At 44.9% G+C, this 27,287-nt stretch overlaps 1 protein-coding gene and 1 pseudogene across 1 annotated transcript in view; both read right to left on the bottom strand.

Annotated features, from left to right (window-relative positions):
• The window catches only part of ADGRD2 (adhesion G protein-coupled receptor D2), a 493,199-nt gene that overhangs the window by 179,259 nt on the left and 286,653 nt on the right, over positions 1 to 27,287 (bottom strand). The window contains exon 20 of the mRNA XM_085613752.1: positions 19,465 to 19,585. Coding sequence (XP_085469878.1) covers positions 19,465 to 19,585 — 121 coding nt within the window. The remainder of the gene's footprint in view (positions 1 to 19,464; positions 19,586 to 27,287) is intronic.
• On the bottom strand, positions 13,516 to 13,572 carry LOC146868777 (U6 spliceosomal RNA; annotated as a pseudogene).

The following is a 27,287-nucleotide window of genomic DNA, read 5'->3' as shown; positions in this document are numbered from 1 at the left end:
CCCTAGTCGGTCATCTATTTCTTCTATAAAGAAGGACACACTTAAGGTAGGATATTTTTATAGTCATTCCTAAAACAGCCTAGCTAATTAAAAGTGTTTTTTTGGAGGATTATTATTATAATATTTTTTTAATGGATATATTATCCCAACTGTAGAGATATGTTCCTTCTTCAGCATTATAAACCATTTGTCATTAAAACCATGGGGCAGATTTATGAGGCCCGTTGCGCCATCGGAACGTCACTTTTTGTGACGTTCCGTGGCGCAGAAGCCTGCGTGATATTTATCAGGCAGCACTGAGCCACTTTTTTTGGCTTAATGCTGCCTCATAAATATCAGTCCCTTTAACGCAGTGTTCTGCGTTAAAGGGGCGTGCAATGGGTGTTGCTGGGGGCGTTCCCAGCAACACCCATGGCCTTTTGACACTGCCCCAGATTTACGAGAAATCGTAAATCTGAGGCAACGCCAAAAGCTTCCGCCTCCCCAGGGGAGGCGTAAGGGAGGCGCAACGGGGAGAAATATCTTTCTTTCTCCTCGTTTTTCCTTTTTCTATGTGTGCTGCATTCTGCAGCACCCATACAAAGAGGAAAAACCTCTTGTGATTATTTTTGTACAGAAAGGTTTCCCTTCCTGTACAAAAATATTCATCTCCGCAACGCAGGCACCCTTGCACCATGGTGCAGAGGTGCCTGCGTTGGCGCAGGCAGCCCATTGTGCGCCGGCGCAGGGGAAAAGTACAGGAATGCGCCGCATTTTATAGATACGGCGCATCCCTGCCCTTTTCTTTTGACGTAGGGAAGCGCAGCAGGAAGGCCTGCTACGCTTCCCTACGGCAAAACCTCATAAATCTGCCCCTGATGTGTCTCTGGTGAACTTTAGTGGCCCATCTGTAAACTATTGAGAGACTTTCTTTTTCATGAGAAAAATCATTTCAAGTTTGTACACATTTTAAAACAGGCATTTTTGAACTCAACAGCTCGAAGAAGCTCTATCAGTGATGTCTATTGTATGGAATGTAGTGCATCGAACACGAGTTACAAAAAACAATGTAACCAAAATATCGAGGACCAATGTATGGCGGCGGTAAGCGCATATTGGAAAGTTTGGATTTACTATTCTTAACTCTGCATCACATATGTACCTTGAATATATATTTTGTCAAGGCACATATATGAGGCGTTAACTATAGAAATCAAATCTTACCTATATATACTTAGCTGTCAATATTTTAGTCGTGATATTCTTGTAAATCTATATTCAGTATATAGTATCTACTACCAACACCTCAGTGACTTTCACATATTGTGCAGTTCCTTGTGGTAATATTGTTCATAAATAGATTAATCTACTGAATATCAACGTTTTTAGTTATGCAATTTAGTTGTGTGGGATGAAGTGTTTACTCTGCACTCCGCGGAGCATGAGGAGTTCCGAAAAACTCTGTCCCGCGTAGTGGAGTTTTTTTCCTAACTCGGGCTCCCCAACGCCAAGTTGGCAATCACAAGCAAAAAATCCACCTCCCGGTGAGATTTCTCAATGCGGGCAGTCATATATATTTCTCAATGCGGGCTGTCGAGGGTGGTTGCCACCACTCGCGTTGAGAAACATTCTGTTTTCGTTGAGAAAGTTGCCGCTCAGTTAGAAAATCTACTCAAGCTGCAGAAAAGAAGCAGCGCCCTCTTGCGCTGTGCAGGATGCTGTTCGCATTGATTTTCTAGCGCAGGACAAACACCCGGCACTGAAAATCAACATGAACAGTCATTACCAAGCACGCTCTGGCGCTCGTGGAACTTCGCGTAGCGCGGCAGAGTTTTTGGTCACTTCGCAGAGTTCTGTATAGCAGAACTCCATGAACTCCGCCAGGCTTTTATTGAGTAGAGCAGCTGATGTTAATTTTAGACACAAGCTCACTTCCATACATATATAAAGTCATACAGTGGATTTGTAAACCATAAGTGAATATTGACATTTTTGGTTAAAGCTGCCATTAATTAAAATATTAAGTGGTTATGATTTAAAGTGCACTGATTGTTTTTGTCATTTTATGGGCTGATTTGAATTGTATATCACATTTTTCATACATCTGCAAAGTCATATGTGTTGGTGTGCACAGACTCATGTGTCTTGGTAACCCGCATTACGATGAAGCACACTACAATGCTATATTTATCGCTTAATCACAGGAAAGTGAAATTGTTTTCTTGTTCTAAATGAAACTGCCCAATTAACACACAAATTTACCCCATTAGCAGGACAGTTATGATTGAAGATAACCAGCCAGTCTTTTCTTTATTGCAGGGCAGCCAACATATGCTTTGGCCCTTCGTGGTTCTTTTTCAAGGCAATTGGGTAGAATTGGACCTATGGTGGTGGGTGTTGAGTTAATGAAAATATTTGCCCAGTCTATGATAGCTTCAGTGAGAGCAGCAGATGGCCTTTTTAGGTCTCACCTGATCCAGCGCATACGCTGGTCTGGCCGAGACATTTAGTGTATGGGTTTTGAAAAAGCTGCCACACGGCCTAGCGCTTGCGTTCACGCGAGCGTGCACACGTGCAGCTGGCAGCTTCAGGCCGAGGTGCCATCTGATCCGATCACTTTCACTTTCACGCACGGCCCAATCCAAGCAGCAAATGCGTCCAGGCATCACGTGATCTTTTTTCTCAACCTGTCCCCTTAATCCTTTTCAAGCGCCCTGACAACCAACTCATTTTAGTATCAAAACTGCTGTGTACTCCTACATTTCTATGGGGCATGATCGCAAGTTAGTCAAGGAACTGTGTGCAGTTGAAGAAGCTAATGGTCCATTTTGGAGAAGCCATCAGTGTAAAGTTGTTGCAGGGATTCTGCTTTTGCACAGAACTATGCGCAGGAGACCAGGACCTCAGAGAATTGTGGTGTACCAGAAAACTCCCCTCAGAACCCAGAACCCCTTATCCGACTAGCTTAGTATCCCATTCGTTAACCTAGATCTAGCTAGGTGGTCCCAATATATAGACAAACCAGAACAAGCGACTTAGATATTTCTCAGGAGTGGTGGGAATCCAAAATACCTGTTCGTACTTATTTGTTAGTCCACAACATAATAATACAGACACGGTAAAGTTTAAAGAGTTTATTTTATAAACCTCGCGTCCTAAGATGCAGTACTTTGGCTAACACTAGCAGACTAACAGTACAGATCAGAACCATAAGCATTATTACAATACCATATAAAATGAAAGGAGCAATCATACTATTAATGACAGTGGTATACGGCCACACTCCTTTCACTATAATCTAATACATTATTATTATTAGACTATTAGAAGGTCTCTTAGGCTAACAGGGGGGACCCCGTACCGTATAGATCAGCTTAGTAGAATCACATCAAAGGATCAGCTCTCGCATGCATCAGCTCTTCTGTTCGAATGAATGTAAAACCAAACTGTTCTGCAATATTAAAGACGCTTGTCCTTCAGATATTGGCAGCTGTATGCATGATATGTCTAACAAATAAGTACGAACAGGTATTTCGGATTCCCACCACTCATGAGAAATATCTAAGTCGCTTGTTCTGGTTTGGCTTCACTGCGCTACCTTTGGAATAATGAAAACCATTCATAATCCAAAAAAGCAAATTGTCGTTGTAAGATTGAACGCAATAGTAAGAATCACTCACTATAAGAGTAGTGACCCTGTGATCAGCAAACTCAAGTGCAAGCACTAGAGCACAAAGCTCCGCCAATTGCGCGGTACAATCACCCAATGACTGCGTATGCACTGCATCAGATTTGAACTCTCCATTCACGAAAGTACCGACTACAATTGCGCAAGCCGCTGAATAAGCGTGCCTTGATCCAGTTGCGGGTTGCGCCGACCCGTCAGTGTATATGACACAATGGTATTCCTCGATGGGGCGCAATGACAGAGGAGCAGGATGAACAAATTCATACTCCAAACTCTCTTGAGTCTGCAACGCCGCGTCAAAGATGTATTCGACGTCAGGCGACGCTAAGGAGGTCGCCCATTGTATCCACCTTGGATGCAAAGCCTTAGAATTTGGTACACTAGCTTTAGTCACTGCTTCGAGAGCAGGAAACGGTGTTACCAGCATGCGTTTTCCCTGTGATAGCGCTCGTTCTTTCAGGATCGCCATCTGAACTGCTGTTAAGACTTTTTCAACAGTGGAAAATCGCAGCTCAGCCGAAGTGTACAGATGAGATTTGTAAGCAATGGGGACTGTGTCACCCTCATTGAACGTTAAGTACATGAAACGTTCCGCGCCTGGAACAATTCTAATGACCAGGTTGGTGTGGTTGTCACGAGTTTTTAGATATTTAGCTGTAAGAAGATCAGTTTGCAAAGTATACAATGCCAACGAGTGCTCTGGCAGCCAGCAAGATCTGGTAAAAGTTGGTTGTATCAAGGCATAAAGCGTCTTGATACGCTGGGCATAATCAGGAATGTAGGATCGACCGAAATTCAGAAAACCCAGCAAGGATTGTAGTTTTTTCAGTGTCGTAGGGATACGAAGGTTTGCGCATTTCTCAAGGAACTGCGGTGCCAAGCCTCGACCTTCATTATTGAGTTCGTACCCCAAGAACAACACTGTAAATTCAGCAATGTGTGACTTCTTAAAGTTAAACTTGTAACCGAAGTCCGCAAACATAGTCACTATGTTATCCACACGAGCAAGGTGTGGAAGCAACTCGTCGTCAGTCAGATAGATGTCATCAACATACGAGTAAGCTTCCGGGTCTACCATCTCCAAGAGAGAGACCACGCGAGCGGCAAAAACTCCAGGGCTGTTTTTATAGCCCATCGGGAGCCTCTTGAACAATTTTTGTTTGCCACCCGAGGTAAAAGCTGTCCACTCATAACTAAGAGGGGCCAGGTTATGGCAATAAAAGCCATTTGATAAGTCGAGCGTAGTTTTGAAACGTTTTCTCACAAGACTATCTACGAGAGCCGAACTATGAGTATTTTGTACCGTACACGTCCGGCAATGCGAGTTTAAATGCCGGTAATCCAAAACTAGGCGGTACGACCCGTCAGGCTTCGTTACAGTGAATAAAGGATTATTGATGGGTGACACACATGTCTCAATCACTCCTTGATATTCCAATTGTTCAAGGATGGACGCGACGTGAGGTCTTGCCTCGCGACGCATGGGATATTGGGGTTGAGGCTGGGGATCGGATCGCAATGGAATCTCGTGATTGGGAGAACATTTATCCCAGCCAACCTGATTACGATATAACGCAGGCGCAAGCACCTGCGCCCACTCCCCGGCCAACCTAGTAGACTCCTCCGTGGGCACTGCGTGCCCAAAGGAAGGAAGTATAACTTCCTCTCCCCTAGGGGCGTCCAAAATGAAAGCCGGAGGCCAATCTTTCTCTGCCAAAAGAATATCATATGTGGTGGTAAGATTATCCCAAAAAACCACTTTAATTTTGCGTTGTATGTCACCCTCAATATTAAGGACTATTTCAAATAATCTTTCCGGGGGGGCTACGCGAGTATCAGCAGTTTCAACTGTCACATAAATGTCAGTTGCTGTCGCCTCCAGAAATGGACGCAATGCTTCCCGCACTACTGTAACTTCCGCCGCGCTGTCTAGCAGCGTTAGTGCTCATGTCAGGTTCCGAAGCTGTGTCCTGACCATCTGAGGCATATCTCGCTGAGATAGCAGCAACTTTCTTTTTCTGAAACGGTGGACGTGGTCTGGCAGCGTCTTCCTGCTTGCCTTTACCGTCAGTCTGGCGGGGCTGGTCACGACCTTGAGTGCCCCGTCCTCTCCCACGCTCTCCACCACCAGAGTGCGAAGTCGATGTTTCCTGTGAAGAACGAGGAGAGCGTTGTTCAGAAACCTGAAATCTATCAGGTGACTTAATACGAGTACGATCGCGCAAATCATAAGTGCGTTCACTATACGACTGAACTGGTGAGGCAGGACGAGAAACCCGTTTCTGTTGCTGCTTCTCTTGTTTTTTGGCTCGCCAACTTTGTTTAGGAAAGTTGGGCTTTTCGTCTTTTGTAGACGAACTCACCTTAGTTTGCTGCACTACATCAGGAATTTTGATGGTGGGTTTCACGCCTAGGGCACTACGTCCAACCATCCTATAGGCTTTCGCAATAATTTTGGCAAACTCCCTTGGCTTATCGGCATCAGCCACAAGCTCCAGCATATTACCAACTTGGAACTGCATGGCATCTCCTTTGAGGTTGCCCATTACCATGGAACAAACCACATCGAAACTGTCGACAAGCCGTAATCCCAACTCAATAGCTGCCTCCGCACCATGACTTTCTTGAACTTTCTTGATGACGGAGGGTAGTACAGCCATAGACGGAGTGCCGTAGCACTTCGAATATGTCGCAGCAAAGACCTTGCCCCAATTGTCACAATCAACAAGTTCAGGGACTAGGTCCTTCGGCAAAGTAATGGTGAGTATCCTGTGTTTATCCACAGGTGTAGTGTTTGGAAACACGGCTTCCAATTGATCAAATTTTTCCGCAAGCCAGTAAGGAAATTCATCCTTACTGAGGGGGCGCTTGCCGACTACCGCGTTAACCATAACAGGGCTAATCACCACCGCGTGATGGTGATCCGCCCCGTGTCCAGCAACCGCAGGTGCTCCCACCTGAACTGTGCGTGACACATACTGCACTAAAGCCCTATGGACCGTAATCAGGGCTGTGTGTAGCGTTCGTAAATCACCCACGCCCACCGTCAGGTAACGTGGGTGTGGAGTATATCCGGCCAGTACCGGCCATGTAGCCCCTGCAATTGACAACGGGCCCATTCTCGCCGATACGACCTCATGGGGGAGGGCGCCATTAAACCAAATTGTATGCTGCCAGGCAGAAATAGGAATTTCCAGAGTCCGATATGGGGCATAAGCCGCAGGTACAGCCGAGGCTGTATATTCGTGGAACAAATTATCGTCTGTATCCACCTCCGCAAAGGTAACCCATGAGTAAAACAACTCATATGGGTAGGTGGTATCAGCACTGACCACAAAGACTACGGCCATCCCGTCATCAGGTACCCCATACGCCCTCAAATGAGCGTGCAGAGGAACCCTACTATGAGCGGGAATATTAACCGCCATAAGGACACCCTAAAGAGTAACAACGATATTCACAGTAGCACTTGGGCTCGAAATTATAACCTTTTTAATTTTCAAGCTTGATAGAACCTTTAGTCTAAACCTAGGTAGGTTAAACCGTCACTCTTGTTTTCCGGAAACGAGAGTGAGGGTAGTTGTGGACTAAAACTAGTACTACTAAAGCGTCTCAGATCTTAAGACCAAACGTTAGGTGCGCCATGTTGCAGGGATTCTGCTTTTGCACAGAACTATGCGCAGGAGACCAGGACCTCAGAGAATTGTGGTGTACCAGAAAACTCCCCTCAGAACCCAGAACCCCTTATCCGACTAGCTTAGTATCCCATTCGTTAACCTAGATCTAGCTAGGTGGTCCCAATGTATAGACAAACCAGAACAAGCAACTTAGATATTTCTCAGGAGTGGTGGGAATCCGAAATACCTGTTCGTACTTATTTGTTAGTCCACAACATAATAATACAGACACGGTAAAGTTTAAAGAGTTTATTTTATAAACCTCGCGTCCTAAGATGCAGTACTTTGGCTAACACTAGCAGACTAACAGGACAGATCAGAACCATAAGCATTATTACAATACCATATAAAATGAAAGGAGCAATCATACTATTAATGACAGTGGTATACGGCCACACTCCTTTCACTATAATCTAATACATTATTATTATTATTAGACTATTAGAAGGTCTCTTAGGCTAACAGGGGGGACCCCATACCGTATAGATCAGCTTAGTAGAATCACATCAAAGGATCAGCTCTCGCATGCATCAGCTCTTCTGTTCGAATGAATGTAAAACCAAACTGTTCTGCAATATTAAAGACGCTTGTCCTTCAGATATTGGCAGCTGTATGCATGATATGTCTAACAAGTGGTACGATCAATCTAAACACAACACTCTGTACCTTCTAGTGACCCAGACGTGTTCTTTGCATGATGTACAGACCAAGGGCACATTTCACGGTTAAGAATGTGAAACAACAGTTTGTTATCCTGTAAGGCAAAGTCGAGTCAGCATTTCTAAAATGAATAACACATAACAACAGTGTCGTGTGCAGCGCAGCAGAAACGACAAGCTTGCTTGCTAACCATGATCTTGTTTATGCTAACTTAGTGTTGTAAATAGGGCGTGGCTTAATCCATCTCACAAAGTGTCTTGCCATTTTGTCTTCATTGGTTTAAGATTCTGTTTCTGATACATTCAGATTTTAATGATTGATGCAAGTTGTGTCCAGTATTTTAAAATGACTAGCATCCCTTGTTAAACACTTACTGATTAAAAGGGTAGTCTAGTGGTATCACATCTAGTTGCTCTTTACTCACCCAATTGGTTTTGTCCCTGACGTTTTGCATGCACACTTGATTTTCTTCAGGGTGTACGTGCATGTACAATCGAAATCTATACTTTTTACCCACCTCGATATCGCAAATTACAAACGTGTGCATAATTTCTTAAGCTGGCTAAAAGAGTGCCACTGGTATGTGGGCTGACTACAATTTGTGCAGGTTCCGCTTGGGGCTTTAAAAAACAAGCATTGGCATAGCCAATAGGTCTCGCTTTTGGGACCTTATAATTATTTCGCTATGCAGCACAATATCCTTGGTGCAACAACAACTGTTGCATGACTAAACACTTATACGGTCCCAAAAGCGAGACCTATTGGCTATGCCAATGCTTGTTGTTCCTGATATCGATAGAATGTAGTCCCTTGTGTTGTGTATCTTGGTGCCCTAGTGGTACGAGCATCCATTCATTCAAAATATCAAGCATTTTTACAACTATACATCACTTGTTGGAAATGTGCAACAACACGTTCTCCATCGCTACCACTGTAATCATTTATTCTCTGCATCTCTCTAAGTTAACGGGGAAAATGCCTTTTTATGTGTAAGGAAAGGATTGGTCTGATGATCCCAAGGGCTTTACCAGTCTTTTAATTTCTTTTGTAGACCAAATAAAAGATGTGGAACATTAAAATTTACAATATGCTTTCAATGTTGGAGATGTGGGGGGGAGGATTCAGTGCCAGGGGTTGACTTCCTGGCATGCTACGTGGTGCATGTTGGTGATAATCTGTCTATGCTCTACCTAATAAAAGGTCGCCCATGCTGACTGTGCTTTATTTGCTTGGATGTTCTGTTTTCTTTGCTGCTACATCGCCAGGGTTGCTCCCGCACTCTCCGATTGAAATGGAGGTATTTGCTACGCGATCTAATGTCTGATTTGCGGTTGTGGCGGGATCTCCTAGTGTAATACATTAAACAGTCCATATGCAAACCAAACATCGCTTTGATTGTGCGTATTACGGGTGGATAGCACCTCAAAGTACACGCAAGCACACAGCTTAACACATAGCCATGTCAGTTGTAACCTTGCATTCTGCATAATCAAGTGAAATGCACAAGGCATAGTGTGCATTTCAAAACTTCTGCTTTACATCATAAAGTAGTTTGCCGCTGCCCACATCTCTCCTTATTAAAGCATTAGAAATCAGAAAATAATATTACTTCTAACAGGCAATGTTTCATGCATACAAGAAGTGGTCAGCAGCTTATATGCTTTTGTTTGGAGGAAGAGTTTGAGGAACATTCTCAACAAAAGACATTGTTTATCTCAATAGTCATTAAAACAAATGAATTGGAGTTGACTTTGACTGGCCACACACTGTCGTTTCTTTCTTCTCTATCTGATGGAGTTACGTTTGTGAAGGTTAAAGCTGTAAGAAGACAGTAAAAGAGGAGGAAAATAGAATGCATGTCACAGTGACATGCGCACAATAATCTAAAATATATTTCATCCTGATATCATTGTAATGATATATTCCAGGTTATTTTATTGGTACTGTATTCATTGACCTCGTATTGAACATATTCTTTTGAATGAAAAAACCTGTAGATCCACCACCTGCCTTTTTGAAGAATCTAGGCGAACTACTTATTGTTTGGAGAAGTTTGATGTGTTTCAATCATATCTTGAAGCCATAGCTGCATCTAGCTTTAGGCCTGAGAGGGTAAAATGGTTGTTGTTACACTACCCTACTTAAAAAAAAAAACACACAATTTTCAAAGATCTCCTTGAATTGGATCTGAACATTGTTGAAAACGAAGAACTATCAAATTTTAGTAAAAAACTGGAAGTATGTTTTCATCGCATGCCAAGTTAAGCTAGTGTGAAGACATAAGTGTTTTAAAAGATACCAAGGTCAACATGAGAGTGTAGATTCCTATACAACGACTCTCTGAAGATTGATCTCTGAATGTCAGTTTGAAGAATATAGTGATCAATTGGTACGAGATTAATTTGTATGTAATTGTTGTGATAAGGTCATTCAGCAACTACTTTTGTCAATGGGCAACCCACTTTTAGATGAAATTATTCTGACAGCTAAGATCAAAGTAACATTGCATATTTATGCAAACGAATTCGAACAAAGGCAAAATGAAGTGCTAGGGGGTGTACAAAGCAGAAATGTAAAATCCTCTAAAGAGGTGTTAGATTCCAGCTAAATTATTTAAGCAAAAGCATACTTGTTTTTGATGTGTTTTTCCATCACGTCACAAGGGCAGAAAGTCTTGTTCCCCAAGGGATGTTTCTTGCAGACTGTGTGGTACAGTTGGATATTTTGACAAAGTGTTTCACAGGGGAAAAGTTGTACCAGGAGGCATTAATATAGTGGATGATAATGCTGGAACTAACACTAGTTTGAATGAAATTCATAGTGATCTTCAAAAAAAGTTTCTGGTCATTCATGAGGAGATCAAAAGCGGCGATATTTCTGAATCTTTTGATCCATACATTGCAATTAAATTTAGATGTTGAATTTGTTGGTAGACTCGGTGGCTAGGATTTCCATGACAGTCAGAGAATTGTTTTACGTGGTGTGGGGAGAGAGACGATTACCGCCTCCTGATAGGGCTCCTGTTTCCTGCAAAGGTTGGTACATTACGTTAATGGGGTTTTTCGAAGATGTGTTGGAATTAAGGAGTAGAACTATTCAAGGACAAATATATGTGGCAGTGAAAGGTTTGAATATACAGGGATGGTTTTATCAAGGTTTGTTTGTGATGGTTCATAGGCCTGGTACTAAATATCACATATTGGTAATGCATGAGAACAGTAAACTTGGTTGGCTTTTGAATCGGTTTTACAGTGCAATTTCGACATTGTTAGTGAAAATTACAGGGTTAAAATAAAGGAGGGTGCCACTCCTGTGAAGCATAAACTAAGAGATGCCGAGAAAGATAAGCTGGAATATTTGTGTAGTTAGGGCATTATTGAAATTAATATTAGTAATGCACGAGCAGTGTGAATAGGGAACTATGGGTAGATTCTCATTACCTCCTAAATATGTATGGGATTCGATCCATATTGACTGGTGCACAATAATTCACAAAGTGGATCTAGCATCAGCGAACCATCAGGTTGAGTTGCATCGTGATTCTAGACATTTCACAGCGTATATGTTCCCACTGGAACATACCAGTATGCTCACGTGTTTTGGGTTGGTAAAATTATGAAACAGATTTGAAAGAAGATTCTAATGTTTTTATTTTTGCTTCCACCACCAAAGAACATGATGACATTTTAGCACAAGTAATAACCATGTTTGAAGCTAGAAGGAAAGTGCTAAAAAAAGAAAAGTGTGAATTCCTCAAACATGAAGCTGAGTACTTGGGTCACTTTGTATCTAAAGATGACATTTTTCCTCGGCCAAAGCTTGTTGGGTCAATTGAGAAAGCTGGCCCTCCTCATGACTAATGAAGTCTGGAAACAGGAATTGTGCAGTTCGCAGAGAATGGCTGGCCACTTTCACAGCACTTGCTGATGGAGCAGTGGCTTCCAGAGCCTGCCAGAAGAAGCTTGTGTAAGTGCTGGTACAAAATAGAGTGGCGCCCTAGAAGCGTTGGCGCTAGTAAGGAAGTGATGCATTAAATATCTTTCATGTTGTAGAAAAATGCGCCTGAAAGACTCCCTGCTCTTTGACTTCCAAGCCAGACGGCGCCTCAGTTAATCACTTCTTGTAACGGAACAATAATGCACTTTTCACCAAGTGGCCTCATGTCCCTTGTGCTGCTACTTTCTGCTAAGGTTGCCTTTTGTGCACATCAGCACTTTGCATGGCAGGATTTTATCACCAGCTCGTAAGCGATGGTAAAAGTGAAACTAAGAGGCCCACAGTGGAAGTGCGATTGGCTACAAAAGACAGGGCCACCTGAAGGTGTCACGTGGCTACCTGGCAGTTAAGAACAAGAACAACGAATTTTTAGGGACTGTAGTCAAGGAGGAGGGCTCTGTTATTGCCTCGTTCGCTAACAGTTTGTTTTAAAACTGGTAAAGCATACCTAGTGAACAAGTCGAAGAAACAGCTAACCAACAGTGCCCCCTGTGGGATGCCAAGGAAACTGCTGCTATGCGGCGCTCCACATTTGACAAAGGTGGCTGGCTCCTCATGCCACGTCTTTCATTTAAGAAAATAAGGATTTTCTCAAGATTGCGTCCCACTTCCCCGCCCCCTTTTAACACAACGACTCACTCACCTGCACTGGTTACGCTTTTCAATGTATCTAAGCAGAAGAGACCTCGAGTGCTTTAGGGGCGGGTGACGGACGCTGCGAGAGCTATTCCTGACTCTCAGTCCAGCTTAGCGTGAAGGCTCCAGTGTACAATGAATGTCTGTCATAGCTTTAGAGAGTGCCCGCTCCATTGAGAGCTTCATGCACTGAGGGAACGGAGCCTCAATATGCCCTTTGTACCTCAGGTAGCAGCAGGCACTGCGTCTCAGAGGTGGCCATGCAGTGAACAATGCAGACGCTCGCACTATTTGCCAGTTTTAATAAGAGAACTAAACCCTTCACAACACACCATCTCACAGAAGTCCAACCATCTCGCAGGTTGCATATAGTTGTGTTTCACCACCAGCTGAGCAAAAAATAACATGCCAGACTAGTACTATGAGCATTTAATAAAAAGTAAGCACACTGGAACGCGCCCACGGCCTATAGCAGTGGGGCGCCTTTAGTCGCTGCACGGGCACGAGCCAAGGTGGAGAGTCCTTCATCGGTGTTGCCACAAAGGAGGGTCGCCTCTGACGTCATTGAGGTGCGCCCGCCCGGGGTTTGCAGCATATAAGGCCTCGCAATGCGAAAGATCACCCTCTTTTCTCTTCACTGCGCACCAGGATCCATCACACCGCATTCACACAACCACCCACCCGCCCCTGGAGGAAGGCAGAATTTGGTGGAATTTCTTGCAGCAGAAATGGGGGCTGCCCCAAATGTGGACCGATTTACTTAACTTTCCCCTTGAGGGGTGTTGATTTGTGTGGGCACTGGGCAGGCGGGGGGGGGGGGGGTGGGGGACTCACCTCCTGGTGGTCCTGGGCCTTTCTGCCCTACCCTGGAATGCCTGGATGCTAATCTTCTCTGTATCGTTCCAATTTTAGTATATGTGCTGCCGAAGCGAGCACGAATGCCTGGATTTGAACATTTTGGGGGGATTTGCTTGGTGTCAGGTACCCCGGAGGGACAAAGTGCTATGCGGTGCCCTGGTGGATGTGTTGGTAAAAGGAACTGTGGGCATTGCCCATCCCTCAGAGTGATAGAGAGAAGTTCCTAATAAGGTATGCCCTTGGCTGAGGGCATGGGCAATGGATAAGGTTAAAGGGGCCTGCTGGCACTTTGCATTCTGAAATGTTCCGCTGTAAGGGAAGGTGGACATAACTGTTGTACTGCTTGCCCAATCTCTGAGCTGTGTTTCTTCCTTATGTCCTACATTCTCATAACAATTATGTATGATTTGGCTGATCTTACGCCCTGTATTCTCATAACAATATCTGCTTAATTATGCTTATAAATGATTTCCCAATGAGTTTGTGTCTGTGTGAATCAAAGCCTACGCCCTTGGTCAAACCACACCAATTGCAGTTGTCTTTTCTCTTTGGGAGTTGTTTCAGTGGGGGACAGCGAGTTGCACGTTGTGAGCCCACTATGCAAGTTTACATGATACGCTGCATTGTTAGGTCTTAACCAAAAGGGTCCTTTAAAGCCATCCAAGCGGAAATACAGGGTGAGTTTACCAATGCGCTCTCCCATCCATTCATCTACCCAATATCTGATTCTCACATTGACCCATTCATATGTAGGATTACCATTCAGCTGTTTTTTTTTACCAGCCTGGTCTATATTTTTAGGTCTAGGCCAGTAAATAAATTGGGTACAGCAGTGAAATGTGATATGTTTCCCTTATAAAACACAAACCTAGAACAGTAAACCCAAACAAATCATTCAAAAAACTGTATAAATTGTATTAGGATGACTATCAATGCCAACACAGCGATAACTGCCATGTGAAAAAATAATTCTAATAATTGTACGCAAATTCTTTTTCACCAACAAGCTCTTGGCTGTCATGCAATAGCAAAATATAAACAAACGGATGATTTTTTTTTCCACAGTATTTGGCCACCGTACTGGCTAGTCATGTTAGCAAGCACTTCTGCACCCCACTGAGGGGTAGGAAGCACTACATAAAAGTCATACATCAATCCTTACAATCACACATAGAAAATTGTTAATGATCGAAGAAGCACACTCAATATAGATCACAAGCCAGACCAATTGATTATGCCAGTGCTTGTTAGATCTGGTGCTAGCCAAACCATTTTTATTTTATAAAAAATATACATTTTACTTATGTGGTTGTCAACCAGCCCACTTCATCCATTGCCCTGCTGTAGTGTCATCCACATATTTTGCTTCTGCCAACGAAGCATACAACTTGCGCAGTGGGCACAGACATTGGCTCCTTTCTGAGTGACAGCATTCTGCCCAAGCATAATGCCTTCACCCACACAGAAAGCAGTAATATTCACTTTCAGGGACTGGTCAGCCAGTGTGATTTTGTTTTTAAAAAAACTCTCCTCTTTCACTACTAGTGTTAGCCAGGACCTTCTGTGTTTTAAAAAACAAAATCATTAAATAATACATACATTTGATTTCCAGGTGTTTTACCACGTGGCAAACACCGACTCGCTCTCAACACTGGTATCTGGCCTGTGCTGATTGACACTTTCTTTATCTTTTAATGGGGAGGTGCCCCCAGATACCCTTGCTCACCTTCCCAACCCGCTGACCGTATTTCTCCACTTGCAACTGAAGCGCTATTTAGCTTGGCGCTGTAGTGCAGGTGACAAAATGTTGGTCGGCAGGAACAAAGCGGCCTGAAGTTCGCATACCCGTACATATACATGGATAGCCAGCCCTCTTCATCCATTTGTAAGGTGTAGTGTCATTCACACTTTGCTTCCTCCCACCGCAGCATACAGCATAGTTAGGGCCACTGAAATTAACTGATTCTGCAGCCGTGCCATTTTCTGCATAATTATGGATTTGTCACATTTACCACATGATCAACAATCTAATGCATGAAATGCAGTTTTCAATAACAAAATGGTTTTCTAGCTGAAACAGATCAAAAGTTACTTGGGCACAGCAAATCCACCTGTTGCCGCAGCGGAAGGCACTTCACAGAGGATGACTGGCCAGCTTTCAGTCGCTTATTACTGTATTTGGGTGTTAAATGAGTACGAATGAGGTGAAACCATTGCCTCTACAGTGTTAACATGTAAAAATAACAAATTAATGATGTCATACTATCAAAAAAATGTGCATCATTAATTTACCTTTTCCTGCCACTTCATTTAATCTACCCTGCTGCATAATTTGGTCCTCCCCTGTCACATAATTCCGAGTACAGGGCAATGGGTTGACCTGTTTCGGCCTATTTACGTCTTGCGTGCACAGAGAGTGGGCAGATATGACAATGAATACCAGGCATTTATCAGTACACCACACTAGCCTCACTTTCTTCAGGTCCGTGGCTGCGTCAGTAAGGACTAAGGAGGGACACTCACTAGTTTGTCAACTCACTCCACTCCCAGCTGCTGCCAGGCAGCCCCTCTACCCATGGGATCCTGATGTCAGCAGCATGAAAGAAGGACAACACACCCATGCTCATTAATCAATGTAAAAAGCTGACTATCAACACCACATGCACTCAGGGCCGGACTGACTACCGGGCGTTTTGGAATTCTGCCGAGCAGGGGGCTGATTTCACTTCGGTGGGGGCTGATTTCGTTCATGGAGACCTGCGTGTACTTCGAAATAATTAAAGCAAAACGAATTTCGTTCAGTACACGCAGGTCCCCATCAACGAAATCAGCCCCCAGCTCAGCAGCATTCCAAAACGCCCAGTAGTCAGTCCGGCCCTGCATGCACTGTCAACTTAAGAATGCTTTTTAAAGAACATGTCCACCAGTGATATTCCAGAAGCCTGCTTAGACCGCTGTAAGAAGAGCAAGATAGAAACAAGAACAACCATTTAACAATGATGGCACAAACTCTTTCTCCCATAATAGCCACCAATTCAGTGCAGCACATTAGCGGACTTTACTTTGAAGTCCTCTTTCTACTACCATGCAGATTGAAGTCCTCTTTCTACTACCATGCAGATTGAAGTCCTCTTTCTACTACCATGGCAGATTGAAGTCCTCTTTCTTCTGTCATGACAGAAGCTTGCTGCTCCGAGGACACAGGAGTGAAGAACCAAGAACTTGACATGACCTGCTACATTTGGAATCGTTTAGGCACTAGATTAAGTATTGTCGGACTGAATATTTAGAAATTGATTACAACTAGTAGACTGTGCTGAGCTTTTTAAAAATGTATTTAGCTGCAAATTCCGTGTCTTGTCCCGATGACCTCGGGCTCATTTGAGTATATTTATTTTACATCACCTGATGTTGGTAATTTATTGTTCTTCATTCTCCTTGATTGACAAGGTGTTTTATATAGATATTTGTATGCTTGCAAATAAAAGCAGTGTTTTTCTCTTTGTTTTGAACTTTGTTGCCAGCCATGTGCACATCAAACATATATTGTGACCTTACTTGTAATGTAGCTTTTTCTACATGGTTTATTGCTAATTCTGCAAAGTTTAGATACTTACCTAAGTAAGATGAAGAATATGACCACTACCATTTCTCTAAATATTTTAAAATGATGAATACAAAACAATTGGCAGGGAAAACAGTCTAACAGCCAATGCAAAACATATTGGCTTTGTTAATGCTTGTTTGGAAGTTGCAAATAATATTAGACCCAGGGGCTATTTCATTTATACCGACGTAATTTCACGTAATTTTCAGCATTTCGCGTAATGATTGATTCACGAAATGACTTTGGTAATGCCATTATGCCATGTCATGTAATTGAGACTTCATTCAAGCAAAATCCTATTTCAAGAGCACATGTACAATGCAAACAAACCAAATGCAAGCGGCTGCTGAACGTGTCCCACAGGATTTTCCACAATTTATTACCGCAAAATGCACCCATGTACCGAAAATGGATGCGAGGAAGTATTTTGCACTAAAATATTGTACAAATTGCCAAAGCTGATTTTGGTGTAATAACTCGTAATTTCAGGTAATTGTCTTTTTCTTATCATTTCACATCATTTACGCAAAGGAAATGATGTGAATGTAACACAGGCCTAAATAAAATTATTTTGGGGGATTGAAAAGTAATTCTCATCCCTGACAGGACTATGTCCAAGAAAACAATTAATTTAAATTTACAGCTTCAATATGTTTTTAAGAAAAACATCAGCCGCGGCCAGTGCAGATAAGAGCAGTGGGGCGGTGAGGCCGGATGGGGGGTGATTTTGACGGACGATGACGAGGAAAAATTAAATAAATAATTCATTTTCCCTCGTCATCGTCCATCGGAATCCCCCCCACCCGGCCCCACTGCCCCACCGCCCCACCGCTCTTACCTGCACGGGCCACAGCTGAAAAACATATTTTCTTTGTAGCATGAATTTATGTATGTATTTTTTTTCTCTATCAGTTTCTCTCCAGATCAGGTAACAATACTCAATGGCCTTCCAGTGACACCAGTAGCGGTCTGTGGAGGGAGTTCGGTGGGGCAGTGAGGCGGGGCGGGGGAGGGGCAGGGTGCGATGCAGCGCGCGCAAAGGAATTTGTTTTATTTATTTAAATGTGTACTTACCTCCGTTCATCCATATTCCGGTGTTTACATTTCCCCGCCCCGCCTCACTGCCCCACTGAACTCCCTCCACGGACCGCTACTGAGTGACACCTCAATCTTGATATCCCTCTTCTGGACAAATAGGTAGCAGAGGTGAAAACGTAGGCAGACTCCTATGTATTGTTTACTCTCCATTTCTGCCTGTTGCATTTGCCGTACTATAGCAAGTAAAACAGGCAAGCACACTGCTGACCTCTTGGAACTCTCACCTGCCCTTGTAGGGAATGAAGACTGGACAACAGAGCATTTCCCCAAGCATAAAGTGCACTTTCCAGCAGAAACATTATACTCTACACCTGTATATTACAACAGTGTAATCTAAATGCATAAATCTCACATTCATGTGTGTAATGCATGTATATTATGCAGTCACCAAGCATTACATTTTGATCATCAACAACACCAAATTACAGATGTCACTCATTTTCCTGCTGTTCTGTCTTACAAGCAAATGGTTTTGGTATCGCACAGATTGAGTGAACGTGAAATACATGCAGCTCTTCTCAAGATATTTGTATGCTTTAAGTACAAGCAAACGTTGCAACAGGAATAAACTTTATTGAAAATTTGCAAGAGAACGTATTTGAATATCCAAAATGGAAATGTGACAGAAAATTGCATTTGCACTTGAAAAGTTGTATTCAATTTTTTTCTCCAAGGAGGAACATTTTCATCATGTAAAAACACCTTTCCTTTAAACTGCATTCATTAGTCCACCTTGAAAATGCATTTATTCCAGCCCCTAAACCAAGTAAATTGACAAGTATTTTCAGGATAGGAAATTAACTGTGAATTGTTGGTGACTACCCATAATCTTTTTAAATGATGGGTACACAAAATTACACAAGAAGACCCACCACAAGTAGGGGCTTTTCTTTTTTGGAAATTTCACTATCCCAGCAGAAATTCGATGTAAGTAAATTTCATTCTGTCATGGGAATTCGACCCCTCAAGCAAACTTTGGGCCTGACTTCGAGTTTGGCGGATGGGTTACTTCACCACAAACGTGACGAATATCCCGTCCACCAAACTGAAAGTCCCATTATGTTCCATTGGATATAATGGAACTCGTAATGCGGTGGACGAGATATCCTTCACGTTTGTGATTTAGTAACCCATCCGCCAAACTCGTAATCAGGCCCTTTGTGAATCGGGCCAGGCGTGACTAAAACGTCAAGTATTTCTCTGTAAAGCATCCAGAAGATGCTTATAAGTGCCTTTGGTTTATGAACACAGCAAGAATGACTGACCTGGAAGGAGTTCAGCACAATGAAAACGTACGCCCAAACAATGCTGAGGTGAACGAGGACGCCGCATAACCAGGTCAGCCCCAACACCGGCAGCAGCACAAGGATCGGCTTAGCAGTTGCCCTAGGATGGAAAAAAGAAATCGTAATAATGATACAATTCATTTGAGAAGGTGTTTCTCTATCATACACATCACCACTGCCATGCTCTAATTCATGGAAGAAAAAGTTGTGAGCAACTTTCCCCAGGCCTGCTAAACTGGAAGCTGAAGACACTTAAAAATAGGCATTTTGGTCTACTTTTAATATCCAGATGCAAAGCTATTGCCATTGCTTGTTTAATTTAGCATAATTCATTTTTGTAAAGCTTTAAAATGATCATCAGCAGGTTTAGAATGATAAGGAATGATCATTCGAAACATTCCCAAAACATTTCAAGATGGCTGCCCATGTGTAGAAATGCACACTGCTTAGTTTTTTAAAGAATGAGTGCCCAAATCTCTGCTCACAAGCCATTGTCATTAAATTTCAGCATGCCGAACACTAAGGCTCTATAGTTTTAAATCCACCTCATGCCTCCTTAATTTCCAACCTAACACTCCTTGTTTTAATACCTCTCTTGCTGGTTCCTACTTTCTCAATTTGTAACGGTTTTCCCGTCTTTCTCTTCCTTATTTCTTCTGCATCTGTCATCTCTCTCTTTCTCTTTTAAATGTCCGAAGTGGATAAATAAGTAAGGATTCTCAAAAAGGAGTGCCGGTAGCTTCCAGCAGCAACCACCAGCTCATATTAAGCCCTGAACATGCTTAGGAGATCTTTGAATGGTTTGTGCAATAAAGTATAAGAAAAAAGCATGCAAAAATGGCCTTCTATGCATGTCCACACGTGACAATGTGTTTAGCCCACAAGGGTGTGCATCTTTGAATGCTTTATGAAAGACTTTCTAGCAAACACAGTCAAAGATGGCCGCTGCTGTCTGCATATGCATATGGTTGCATGTATATGCACAGGTAGCCTTCAATGAATTATTTTCTTTGAATATTTTTGCCATAAAGTATTTTTTTAAATGTCACATATGGCAGTGCTACATAAACATTAGAGGTGTTTGAAATTTACATAATTTGCTTTTGAGTAATTGAGTAAAATTTCAGAAACGTTTTTGAAATAAAGCATAATTACAAAAAATGCAAAACTAGCTATTGTCTTTGTATTTCGGAGTGAGAGAAGATGTGAAGATGCTTTTTGCGCTAAAAAAATAGTGCAAAAAATTGAAAGCACGCAAACAACAACTACTCACGCTCGGTTGTTCATGTTATTGTGCATTCATGGTACATTTTTATCACAAACAGCACGTAATTATGCAATGTGGCATAATAGAGTAATTTGGGAAAATCAATAAAAACATCATAACTTGGGGGGCGTGGCTGACAAGATGGGTGAGTAGGACATGTCTCTTGGAACTCCGCCCCAGCGCGGTAATAATCCGCCAGAATCCTGCGGTGTTTTTAAGGCACTGACCTCACCCCACACATCGCCCCGACCGGGAACGTCCCCAGGTCCCAGAATTACTCTTCAGGGTGCAGGAACTCAGGTGTGAGCAGCATCGAAAGATGAGCATCTCTGGGATGGGGCTGCCATCTTGGCAGGTGCGGAGGCTCCTGTGGCGTGTCTTGAAGGCCGAAAGCGGATGAATACCCCGGTGGTGATCCTAACGACCCAGGGAGCAGCGCTGCGGCTGCAGCGGCGGCCATTGTGACTCCTGGCAGGCCGGTGGACAGAGGCACAGAACCAGGGCATCTCCACAAAGAACTGCGGCCGTATGGACGGTGACACCGCAGCAACTGAGACCCGCTCGTGTCGGTAGGAATGCAGCGCCAGTGGGACGGGCTGCCCAACAAAAGGATCTGTTGGAGGGGGTGCGGGACGGCACAAATGCCCAAATTACTTGATTTTAGTGGCTATGGGGCATACTGGGGACACGACTTGGCAGAGGAGAACCCCAGCGGGCAGAAGCATGCACTGGAGGAGGCCTCCCCTTGTGACTCACGCCCGACAGGTCACAGAAGCGTGGGTTGTCAGATGGTAGAATGGCTGATCCCTGCAATGCAGGAGGCTTGTAGCCCGAAGACAGAAGTCGACGGGGATACCCCTGCCTCAACGTCTGGGCCTGAGGAGAGGTCGACACGCCACCCTCGAAGAGACTGCTGGTAAGGATGCGAGAAGCCCTGTTTTGAAAGGTAAGTGAGCCTGGTTTCCTTGATCCCGGCGGCTGGGAGACGCATTGGAGGGCTGAACTGAAAGTGGAAAGCTCTGGTGGGCAGAAGAGTGGCCCGGATGGGGCCTCCCCTCCGGCCATAGAAACAAGGGACGACTGGAGGTACAACAGTGGACTCCCGGAGTGTGGGTGGCTGCTACCTGGAGTCGTGGGACGACTAGGACACCCCTCGCCTCAACGCCTGGTTCCGTGGAGCGATGGATATCTGACTGTCGGAGGGAGAGTGCAAACTAGCTTGGTGATCCCAACTGGTCCGTGAGATCTGGGGATGCCCGACGCCCGGGAAGAGCTCTGAGTGAAATAATTTGTCATGAGATGGCTTGGTGGCCGTGTTGACCGGCACTGGTGCAGTGGGGACGTTATTGCTCAGCATGGGTAAGGACAAAGGCACTAGAGCGTAATCCAACAAATTATCAAACTATGCACAACCTCTCCCCCATGGCCCTAATCAAAGGGATGCACAGGGAGAAGATGATGCCAAAATGGCACGAGGGAAGAACAGCGGGATCCCTCCCTAAGCAATATCTTGATGGCCGTCCGGACAGCGAGAGACGAGATGGGGACCAGGATCGACGCAGTGGCGATTGATGTCAACCTCCTCCAATGTGACCTGCGTAAGGTCTCAGACAGGGGCACCACAACAGAACAAAATGTAGAGGTACTCCAAAAGGAGGTCAAATCCCTGCCGGAGACAGTCATGGAACTCCAGAGGAAGATGATTAAACTGGATGAACACGCTGAGGACTATGTGGGGTGCTCACGGAGGAACAATCTAAGATTCAGGGGCTTCCCGGAACGAGCAGAGGGTCCCTCTGCGGAGCTGTTCCTGGATGACTGGATAACGAAAGTGTTGGCAATAGGCAAACCATCCAAGTTTTTCAACATTGAGAGGGCGCACAGGGTGCTGGTCCCTCCCCTACGCCCAGGGGCTCCACCGAGGGCCATTATAGCCCGATTTTTTAACTATCGGGATCGAGACATGCTTCTGCAATCCACCCATACCAGGACTGACCTGCACTATAAGGGGTATCACATTGCGATCTTTTTGGACTACACACAAAGAGTGCAGGACCAACGGCGCACCTTCTAGGCAGTGAAGAGACGCATGAGGGAGGCCGGGATGAAATATAGCCTCCTCTAGCCAGCCTAGCTCCTAATTGAACACAAATGCAGGGCTCTATTCTTTGGATTAGCTGCGGAGGCCTCAGACTGGATGGATGCTGCGGGGAACCGTGAAGCCCGACAGAGGCCGCAGTCCAATCCAAGAACACTCATGCCTACGCGGGATCGTCAGGGAGAAGGTGTAGTCTGTCTGAAGGAACACAACATAAAGACCCAAGCGACTCTGTAAAAGTCAAAGTGTGAGGATGGTACCCTGCATGTGGTGGAGGGAATGCCGGGCTCTGACCTAACCTCATCAGAGGTTATACCTGGCACTAACGTTGCCTTAGATTCAAGGGAGATATGGGAGAGCTGGTTTGGGGTTCTGAAATTTCAGATAAGTGACTGCAAGAAGATTTAATACAAATGCTTGTTTTCTTTTTCTCTCTTTGGTAATTGGTGAAGAACATATTGTATACATATGCCGTGCGTGGGAGGCGACATGCCCCTCAATTGTGACTGGGACCTGTCCGGGGAGCTGGAGGCTCCAGCCTCACGCCCAATTGAATTTTCAAGTCACTTGCATTGCACATATATCGAAGGTCCTGTTCAGCGCTTTATTATGACAGTTTTATTCTTCATAATTTACTTGTGGGTATTGCTGCAGGGCATGAATATGTTGTTGGAGAATTCAGAGGGGGTGGTTTAGGGCGGAGGATAGAATTGTTCACTCTCTACGATGGTGGGAGGGATTGTCCTGTGATACTGTCCAGTGGGTGGGGGGGAGTTACGGGTATTCAAATTGTTCTACTTGTTCCTTTTGGTTTTCAGGGAAGTTCAGGGGATCCATGTCTGGGATGTAATTTGCCACAGTGCGCTCAGTCTAACACTGATATGGCGGGATGGGAACGGAAATGCGATGCCAACTGTATGATCTTATGGCTCCCTCCCTGACGAAGCTCCTTACTTGGAATATAGAGGGGATGGCAATGCTTGAAATGCGTAGAAGGGTGCACTCCTATTTACGGCTCCATAAAATTGGTATAGCGGGCTTGCAGGAGACACATGTCTGGGGTGATACGCTACCATATATTCGCCGCAGGTGGCAGGGACAGCTATATGCCACTTCATTCTCGGGATTTGCACGGGGTGCTTATCTGGGTGGCTCTGGGGACTCCCTTCCAGCATATTCACCATGTGCTTGACCAGGAGGGACACAACGTGATCTTACACGGTAGGCTTGATGGACATGAGGTATGTCTCATAAATGTGTATGCCCCTAACTCGGACGCACATGACTTCTTTTACGAAGTAATGGCTGCAGTGACCTTCTGCCTGGGTTGGGACATAGTTCTCTTTGGTGACATCAATTGTGTGCTGGACAGAATGTTGGACCGTGAACTGCCCCGGGCGGGTACCTAGCCGGGTATGACTGGGGCCTTAGTAGACGTTATGAGGGAGCTGGGATTAGTGGAAGCATGGAGGGTCAGACACCCGGACACCAGGACGTTTTCCTGTTACACCCCTGTGACTAAGACGTTCAGTAGATTGGACCAATTCTTTATATCGTCGACTTTGATGTCTAGGGTCGAGGAGATAGTGTATCTCCCGAGATGGGGAACAACCTTTACAACGCAACTTTTACAACGCACTACCAATTACAACAAAACTGTTACAACGCGAGTGCATTGACAACGCAGGACATTACAACGCAAGTCTTTACATCGACTTGCACTAGATGGCGTGCTAACATTAAAAATAGTGTAGTTTACTATCCCAACACCTTCCCTACTGTTACGTGGACTGGAGTTGGAATAGTAAATTACACTTTTTTAATGTTAGCACGCCATCTAGTGCAAGTCGATGTAAAGACTTGCGTTGTAATGTCCTGCATTGTCAATGCACTTGCGTTGTAAAACTTTCGTTGTAACAGCATGCGTTGTAACAGCATGCGTTGTAACGTCATACATCCCCCGAGATATATCTCAGATCATTCCCCTATGCTCTTAGTTTTAAGTACTGGTAGGCCCAAGGCGGCAATCCCCACATGGCGACTGTCAACCGAGGCACTCACTGACCCGCCCTTTGCTGCCAAGCTGGAAGAAGAGATCGCTAACTATTTTGAGACAAATTGGGGTTCGGCATCTTCTAGAGGTATGGAAGGGGAGGCAATGAAAGTGGTTGTCTGGGGGATTTGCCTTAGTACGACCTACGGGGTGCGGCAGCAACTCGAGAGGGACATTAAAGTTCTAGAAAGGGACCTAGGCAAGTTGGATGCAGTGTTATCCATGAACCTTGCTCGCTTGAATGAGTGGCCGGAGGCACGGGAAGAGCTTTTGGCAGCGCTACTTGCCAGATTGATTAGTAATGAGAAACCGGTGTCCCCCATCGTGCAGATGCAGTCTGCTGATGGAAGCACGGTGTACAGCCAGCAAACAATTTTGGACACTCTGGCTGATCATTTAGCCTGGGTATACACGGGGCGTCCTGTGCCAGCTTTGGAAGGAGTGGCGGAGTTCCTCACTACACTGAATCAACCTCATTTAGAAAGAGAGACTAGCCAATTGTTGGACGACCCGATCTCGAAAGAGGAAATATTAGGGATATAAAGTCCCCGAAGGCTGCGAAGAGCCCGCGGGGGTATATAACAAGGTGTTCCAAAATCGTACACTACCGTCTTCCATGAGTACGGTATTGGTGGTTATGATTCTCAAGGTAGAAAGGAATGCTCAGCTGCCGGGGTCATACAGACCCATTTCTTTGTTGAATACCGACATAAAAGTCCTTAGCGGGTTCATGGCAGCTCGACTGCAACCGCATATGCAACGCTTAATTCACCCCAATCAAGCAGGATTCATTGCTAAACGCAGCACAGCCCACAATTTGGGACGGCTTGCACACGTGTGGCACTCATTACTACGGCAGGAAGAGTGTGCCCTGGTGTTAATAGATATTGAACAAGTGTTCAAATCAGTTGGATGTATGTCTGGGAGGTCCTAAGGGCATTGGGTGTGGGGCCACAACTCCTGGAATGGATGCAGTTATTATACTCATAACTCCGTGCAAGGATCAGAATGGGGAGATTAGTGTCGCGGGCTTTTGGATTGCAACACAGGACTAGACAAGGTTGCCTGCTGTCGCAGCTTCTCTTTGCCATAGCGATGGAACTCCTAGCGGCAGGCCTGCGGAAAGAAATGGAGGCTTATGGGTTCCCGCTGGGGGAGACCAACCATGTGGTGTCCATGTATGCGGACAACACATTAGTGCTTCGCCAAAACCCTGCCCAGGCGATACCGACACTCCACGATGCCCTTGAAAAATGTGGATGCGTGTCGAGGCTACGGATTAACTCAGGGACGTCGAAATTAATCCCACTGGGTAGACTGGCTGCACTCCCGGATGAGAGATTGCCAGAGGTGGGACTCCCATGGATGAGATCCGCACCTAGATACCTGGGGATCAAACTGGCAGAAACGGCCAAGCAATACCTAGTGCTTACCATTGGGAAAGTATTGAAGGATTGTTGGGTTCGGTGCGCTTCTGGCGAGAACTGCCTCTGTCCCTTATGGGGAGGATAGCCCTGACCAAGATGGTTGTCTTACTCAGAGGCCTTTATGTGATGCAGCATTCCTTCTCTAAGATCCTACAACACTTTTTTATGACGTTGGACAGGCTCCTAACTGATTTGCTGTGGGGGCCCAAACGTAGAAGGGTTAGCCTGGCCACTCTTCAGAGAACTTGGCAGAACGGAGGGCTGGAAGTTCCATGTCTGGAATTTTATTATGTGGCCTCATAGCTGCAGCGCACGGTACATTGGCTGAACGATTATGAGAATTGGGAGAAGGCTCTGCTGACGGGGACCTTCGGGAATAGAACACTCCCTGAATTGCTAATGTTGGGAACACAGATACAGCTAATGAGCCCATATATCGTTCGCCATGTGGCAGAGATCTGGGAATTTGTCGTCCGGAAAGTGCTAAAAAAGGCCCCTATGCTCTGGACATGCCCTTGTGGGTTGTATGACCCTTTCACCAGACCTCCGCATCTATGTCTGTGCGTAGATGGCGGGAGGGGGGGTGCCTCACCATGGGGGACCTATACAACAACGAGCAGTACATCACGCGTGAGCAGGCGATGGATGCCTTTGCGCTGGGCCCAGGCCAGTTCCTACAGTATGGGAAAATAGCCCCGGTGGCTAGGGAGCTGTGGCCCATGTTCCCTGAAGAGCCCCCTGTCTCTAATGTGTTACGGACTCTGATAATGATGACCAAGGGGCGCAGATTGATGTCACACATCTACCGGGCAATCCGGGTTGACAGGGTGGACACAGTACTGCTGGTCCAGGCAAAATGGGAGATGCTGATGGGGTACCCCATAACAGAGGGAGACTGAACTAAAATCCACGAAGGGGTTAAGCAGGTGCGCCCGAAAACATGGATCAAGCTGATTC

Source organism: Triturus cristatus, chromosome 1_2 (genome assembly GCF_964204655.1).
Source record: "Triturus cristatus chromosome 1_2, aTriCri1.1, whole genome shotgun sequence".
Taxonomy (NCBI): domain Eukaryota; kingdom Metazoa; phylum Chordata; class Amphibia; order Caudata; family Salamandridae; genus Triturus; species Triturus cristatus.
This window is presented reverse-complemented; position numbering and strand designations above follow the sequence as displayed.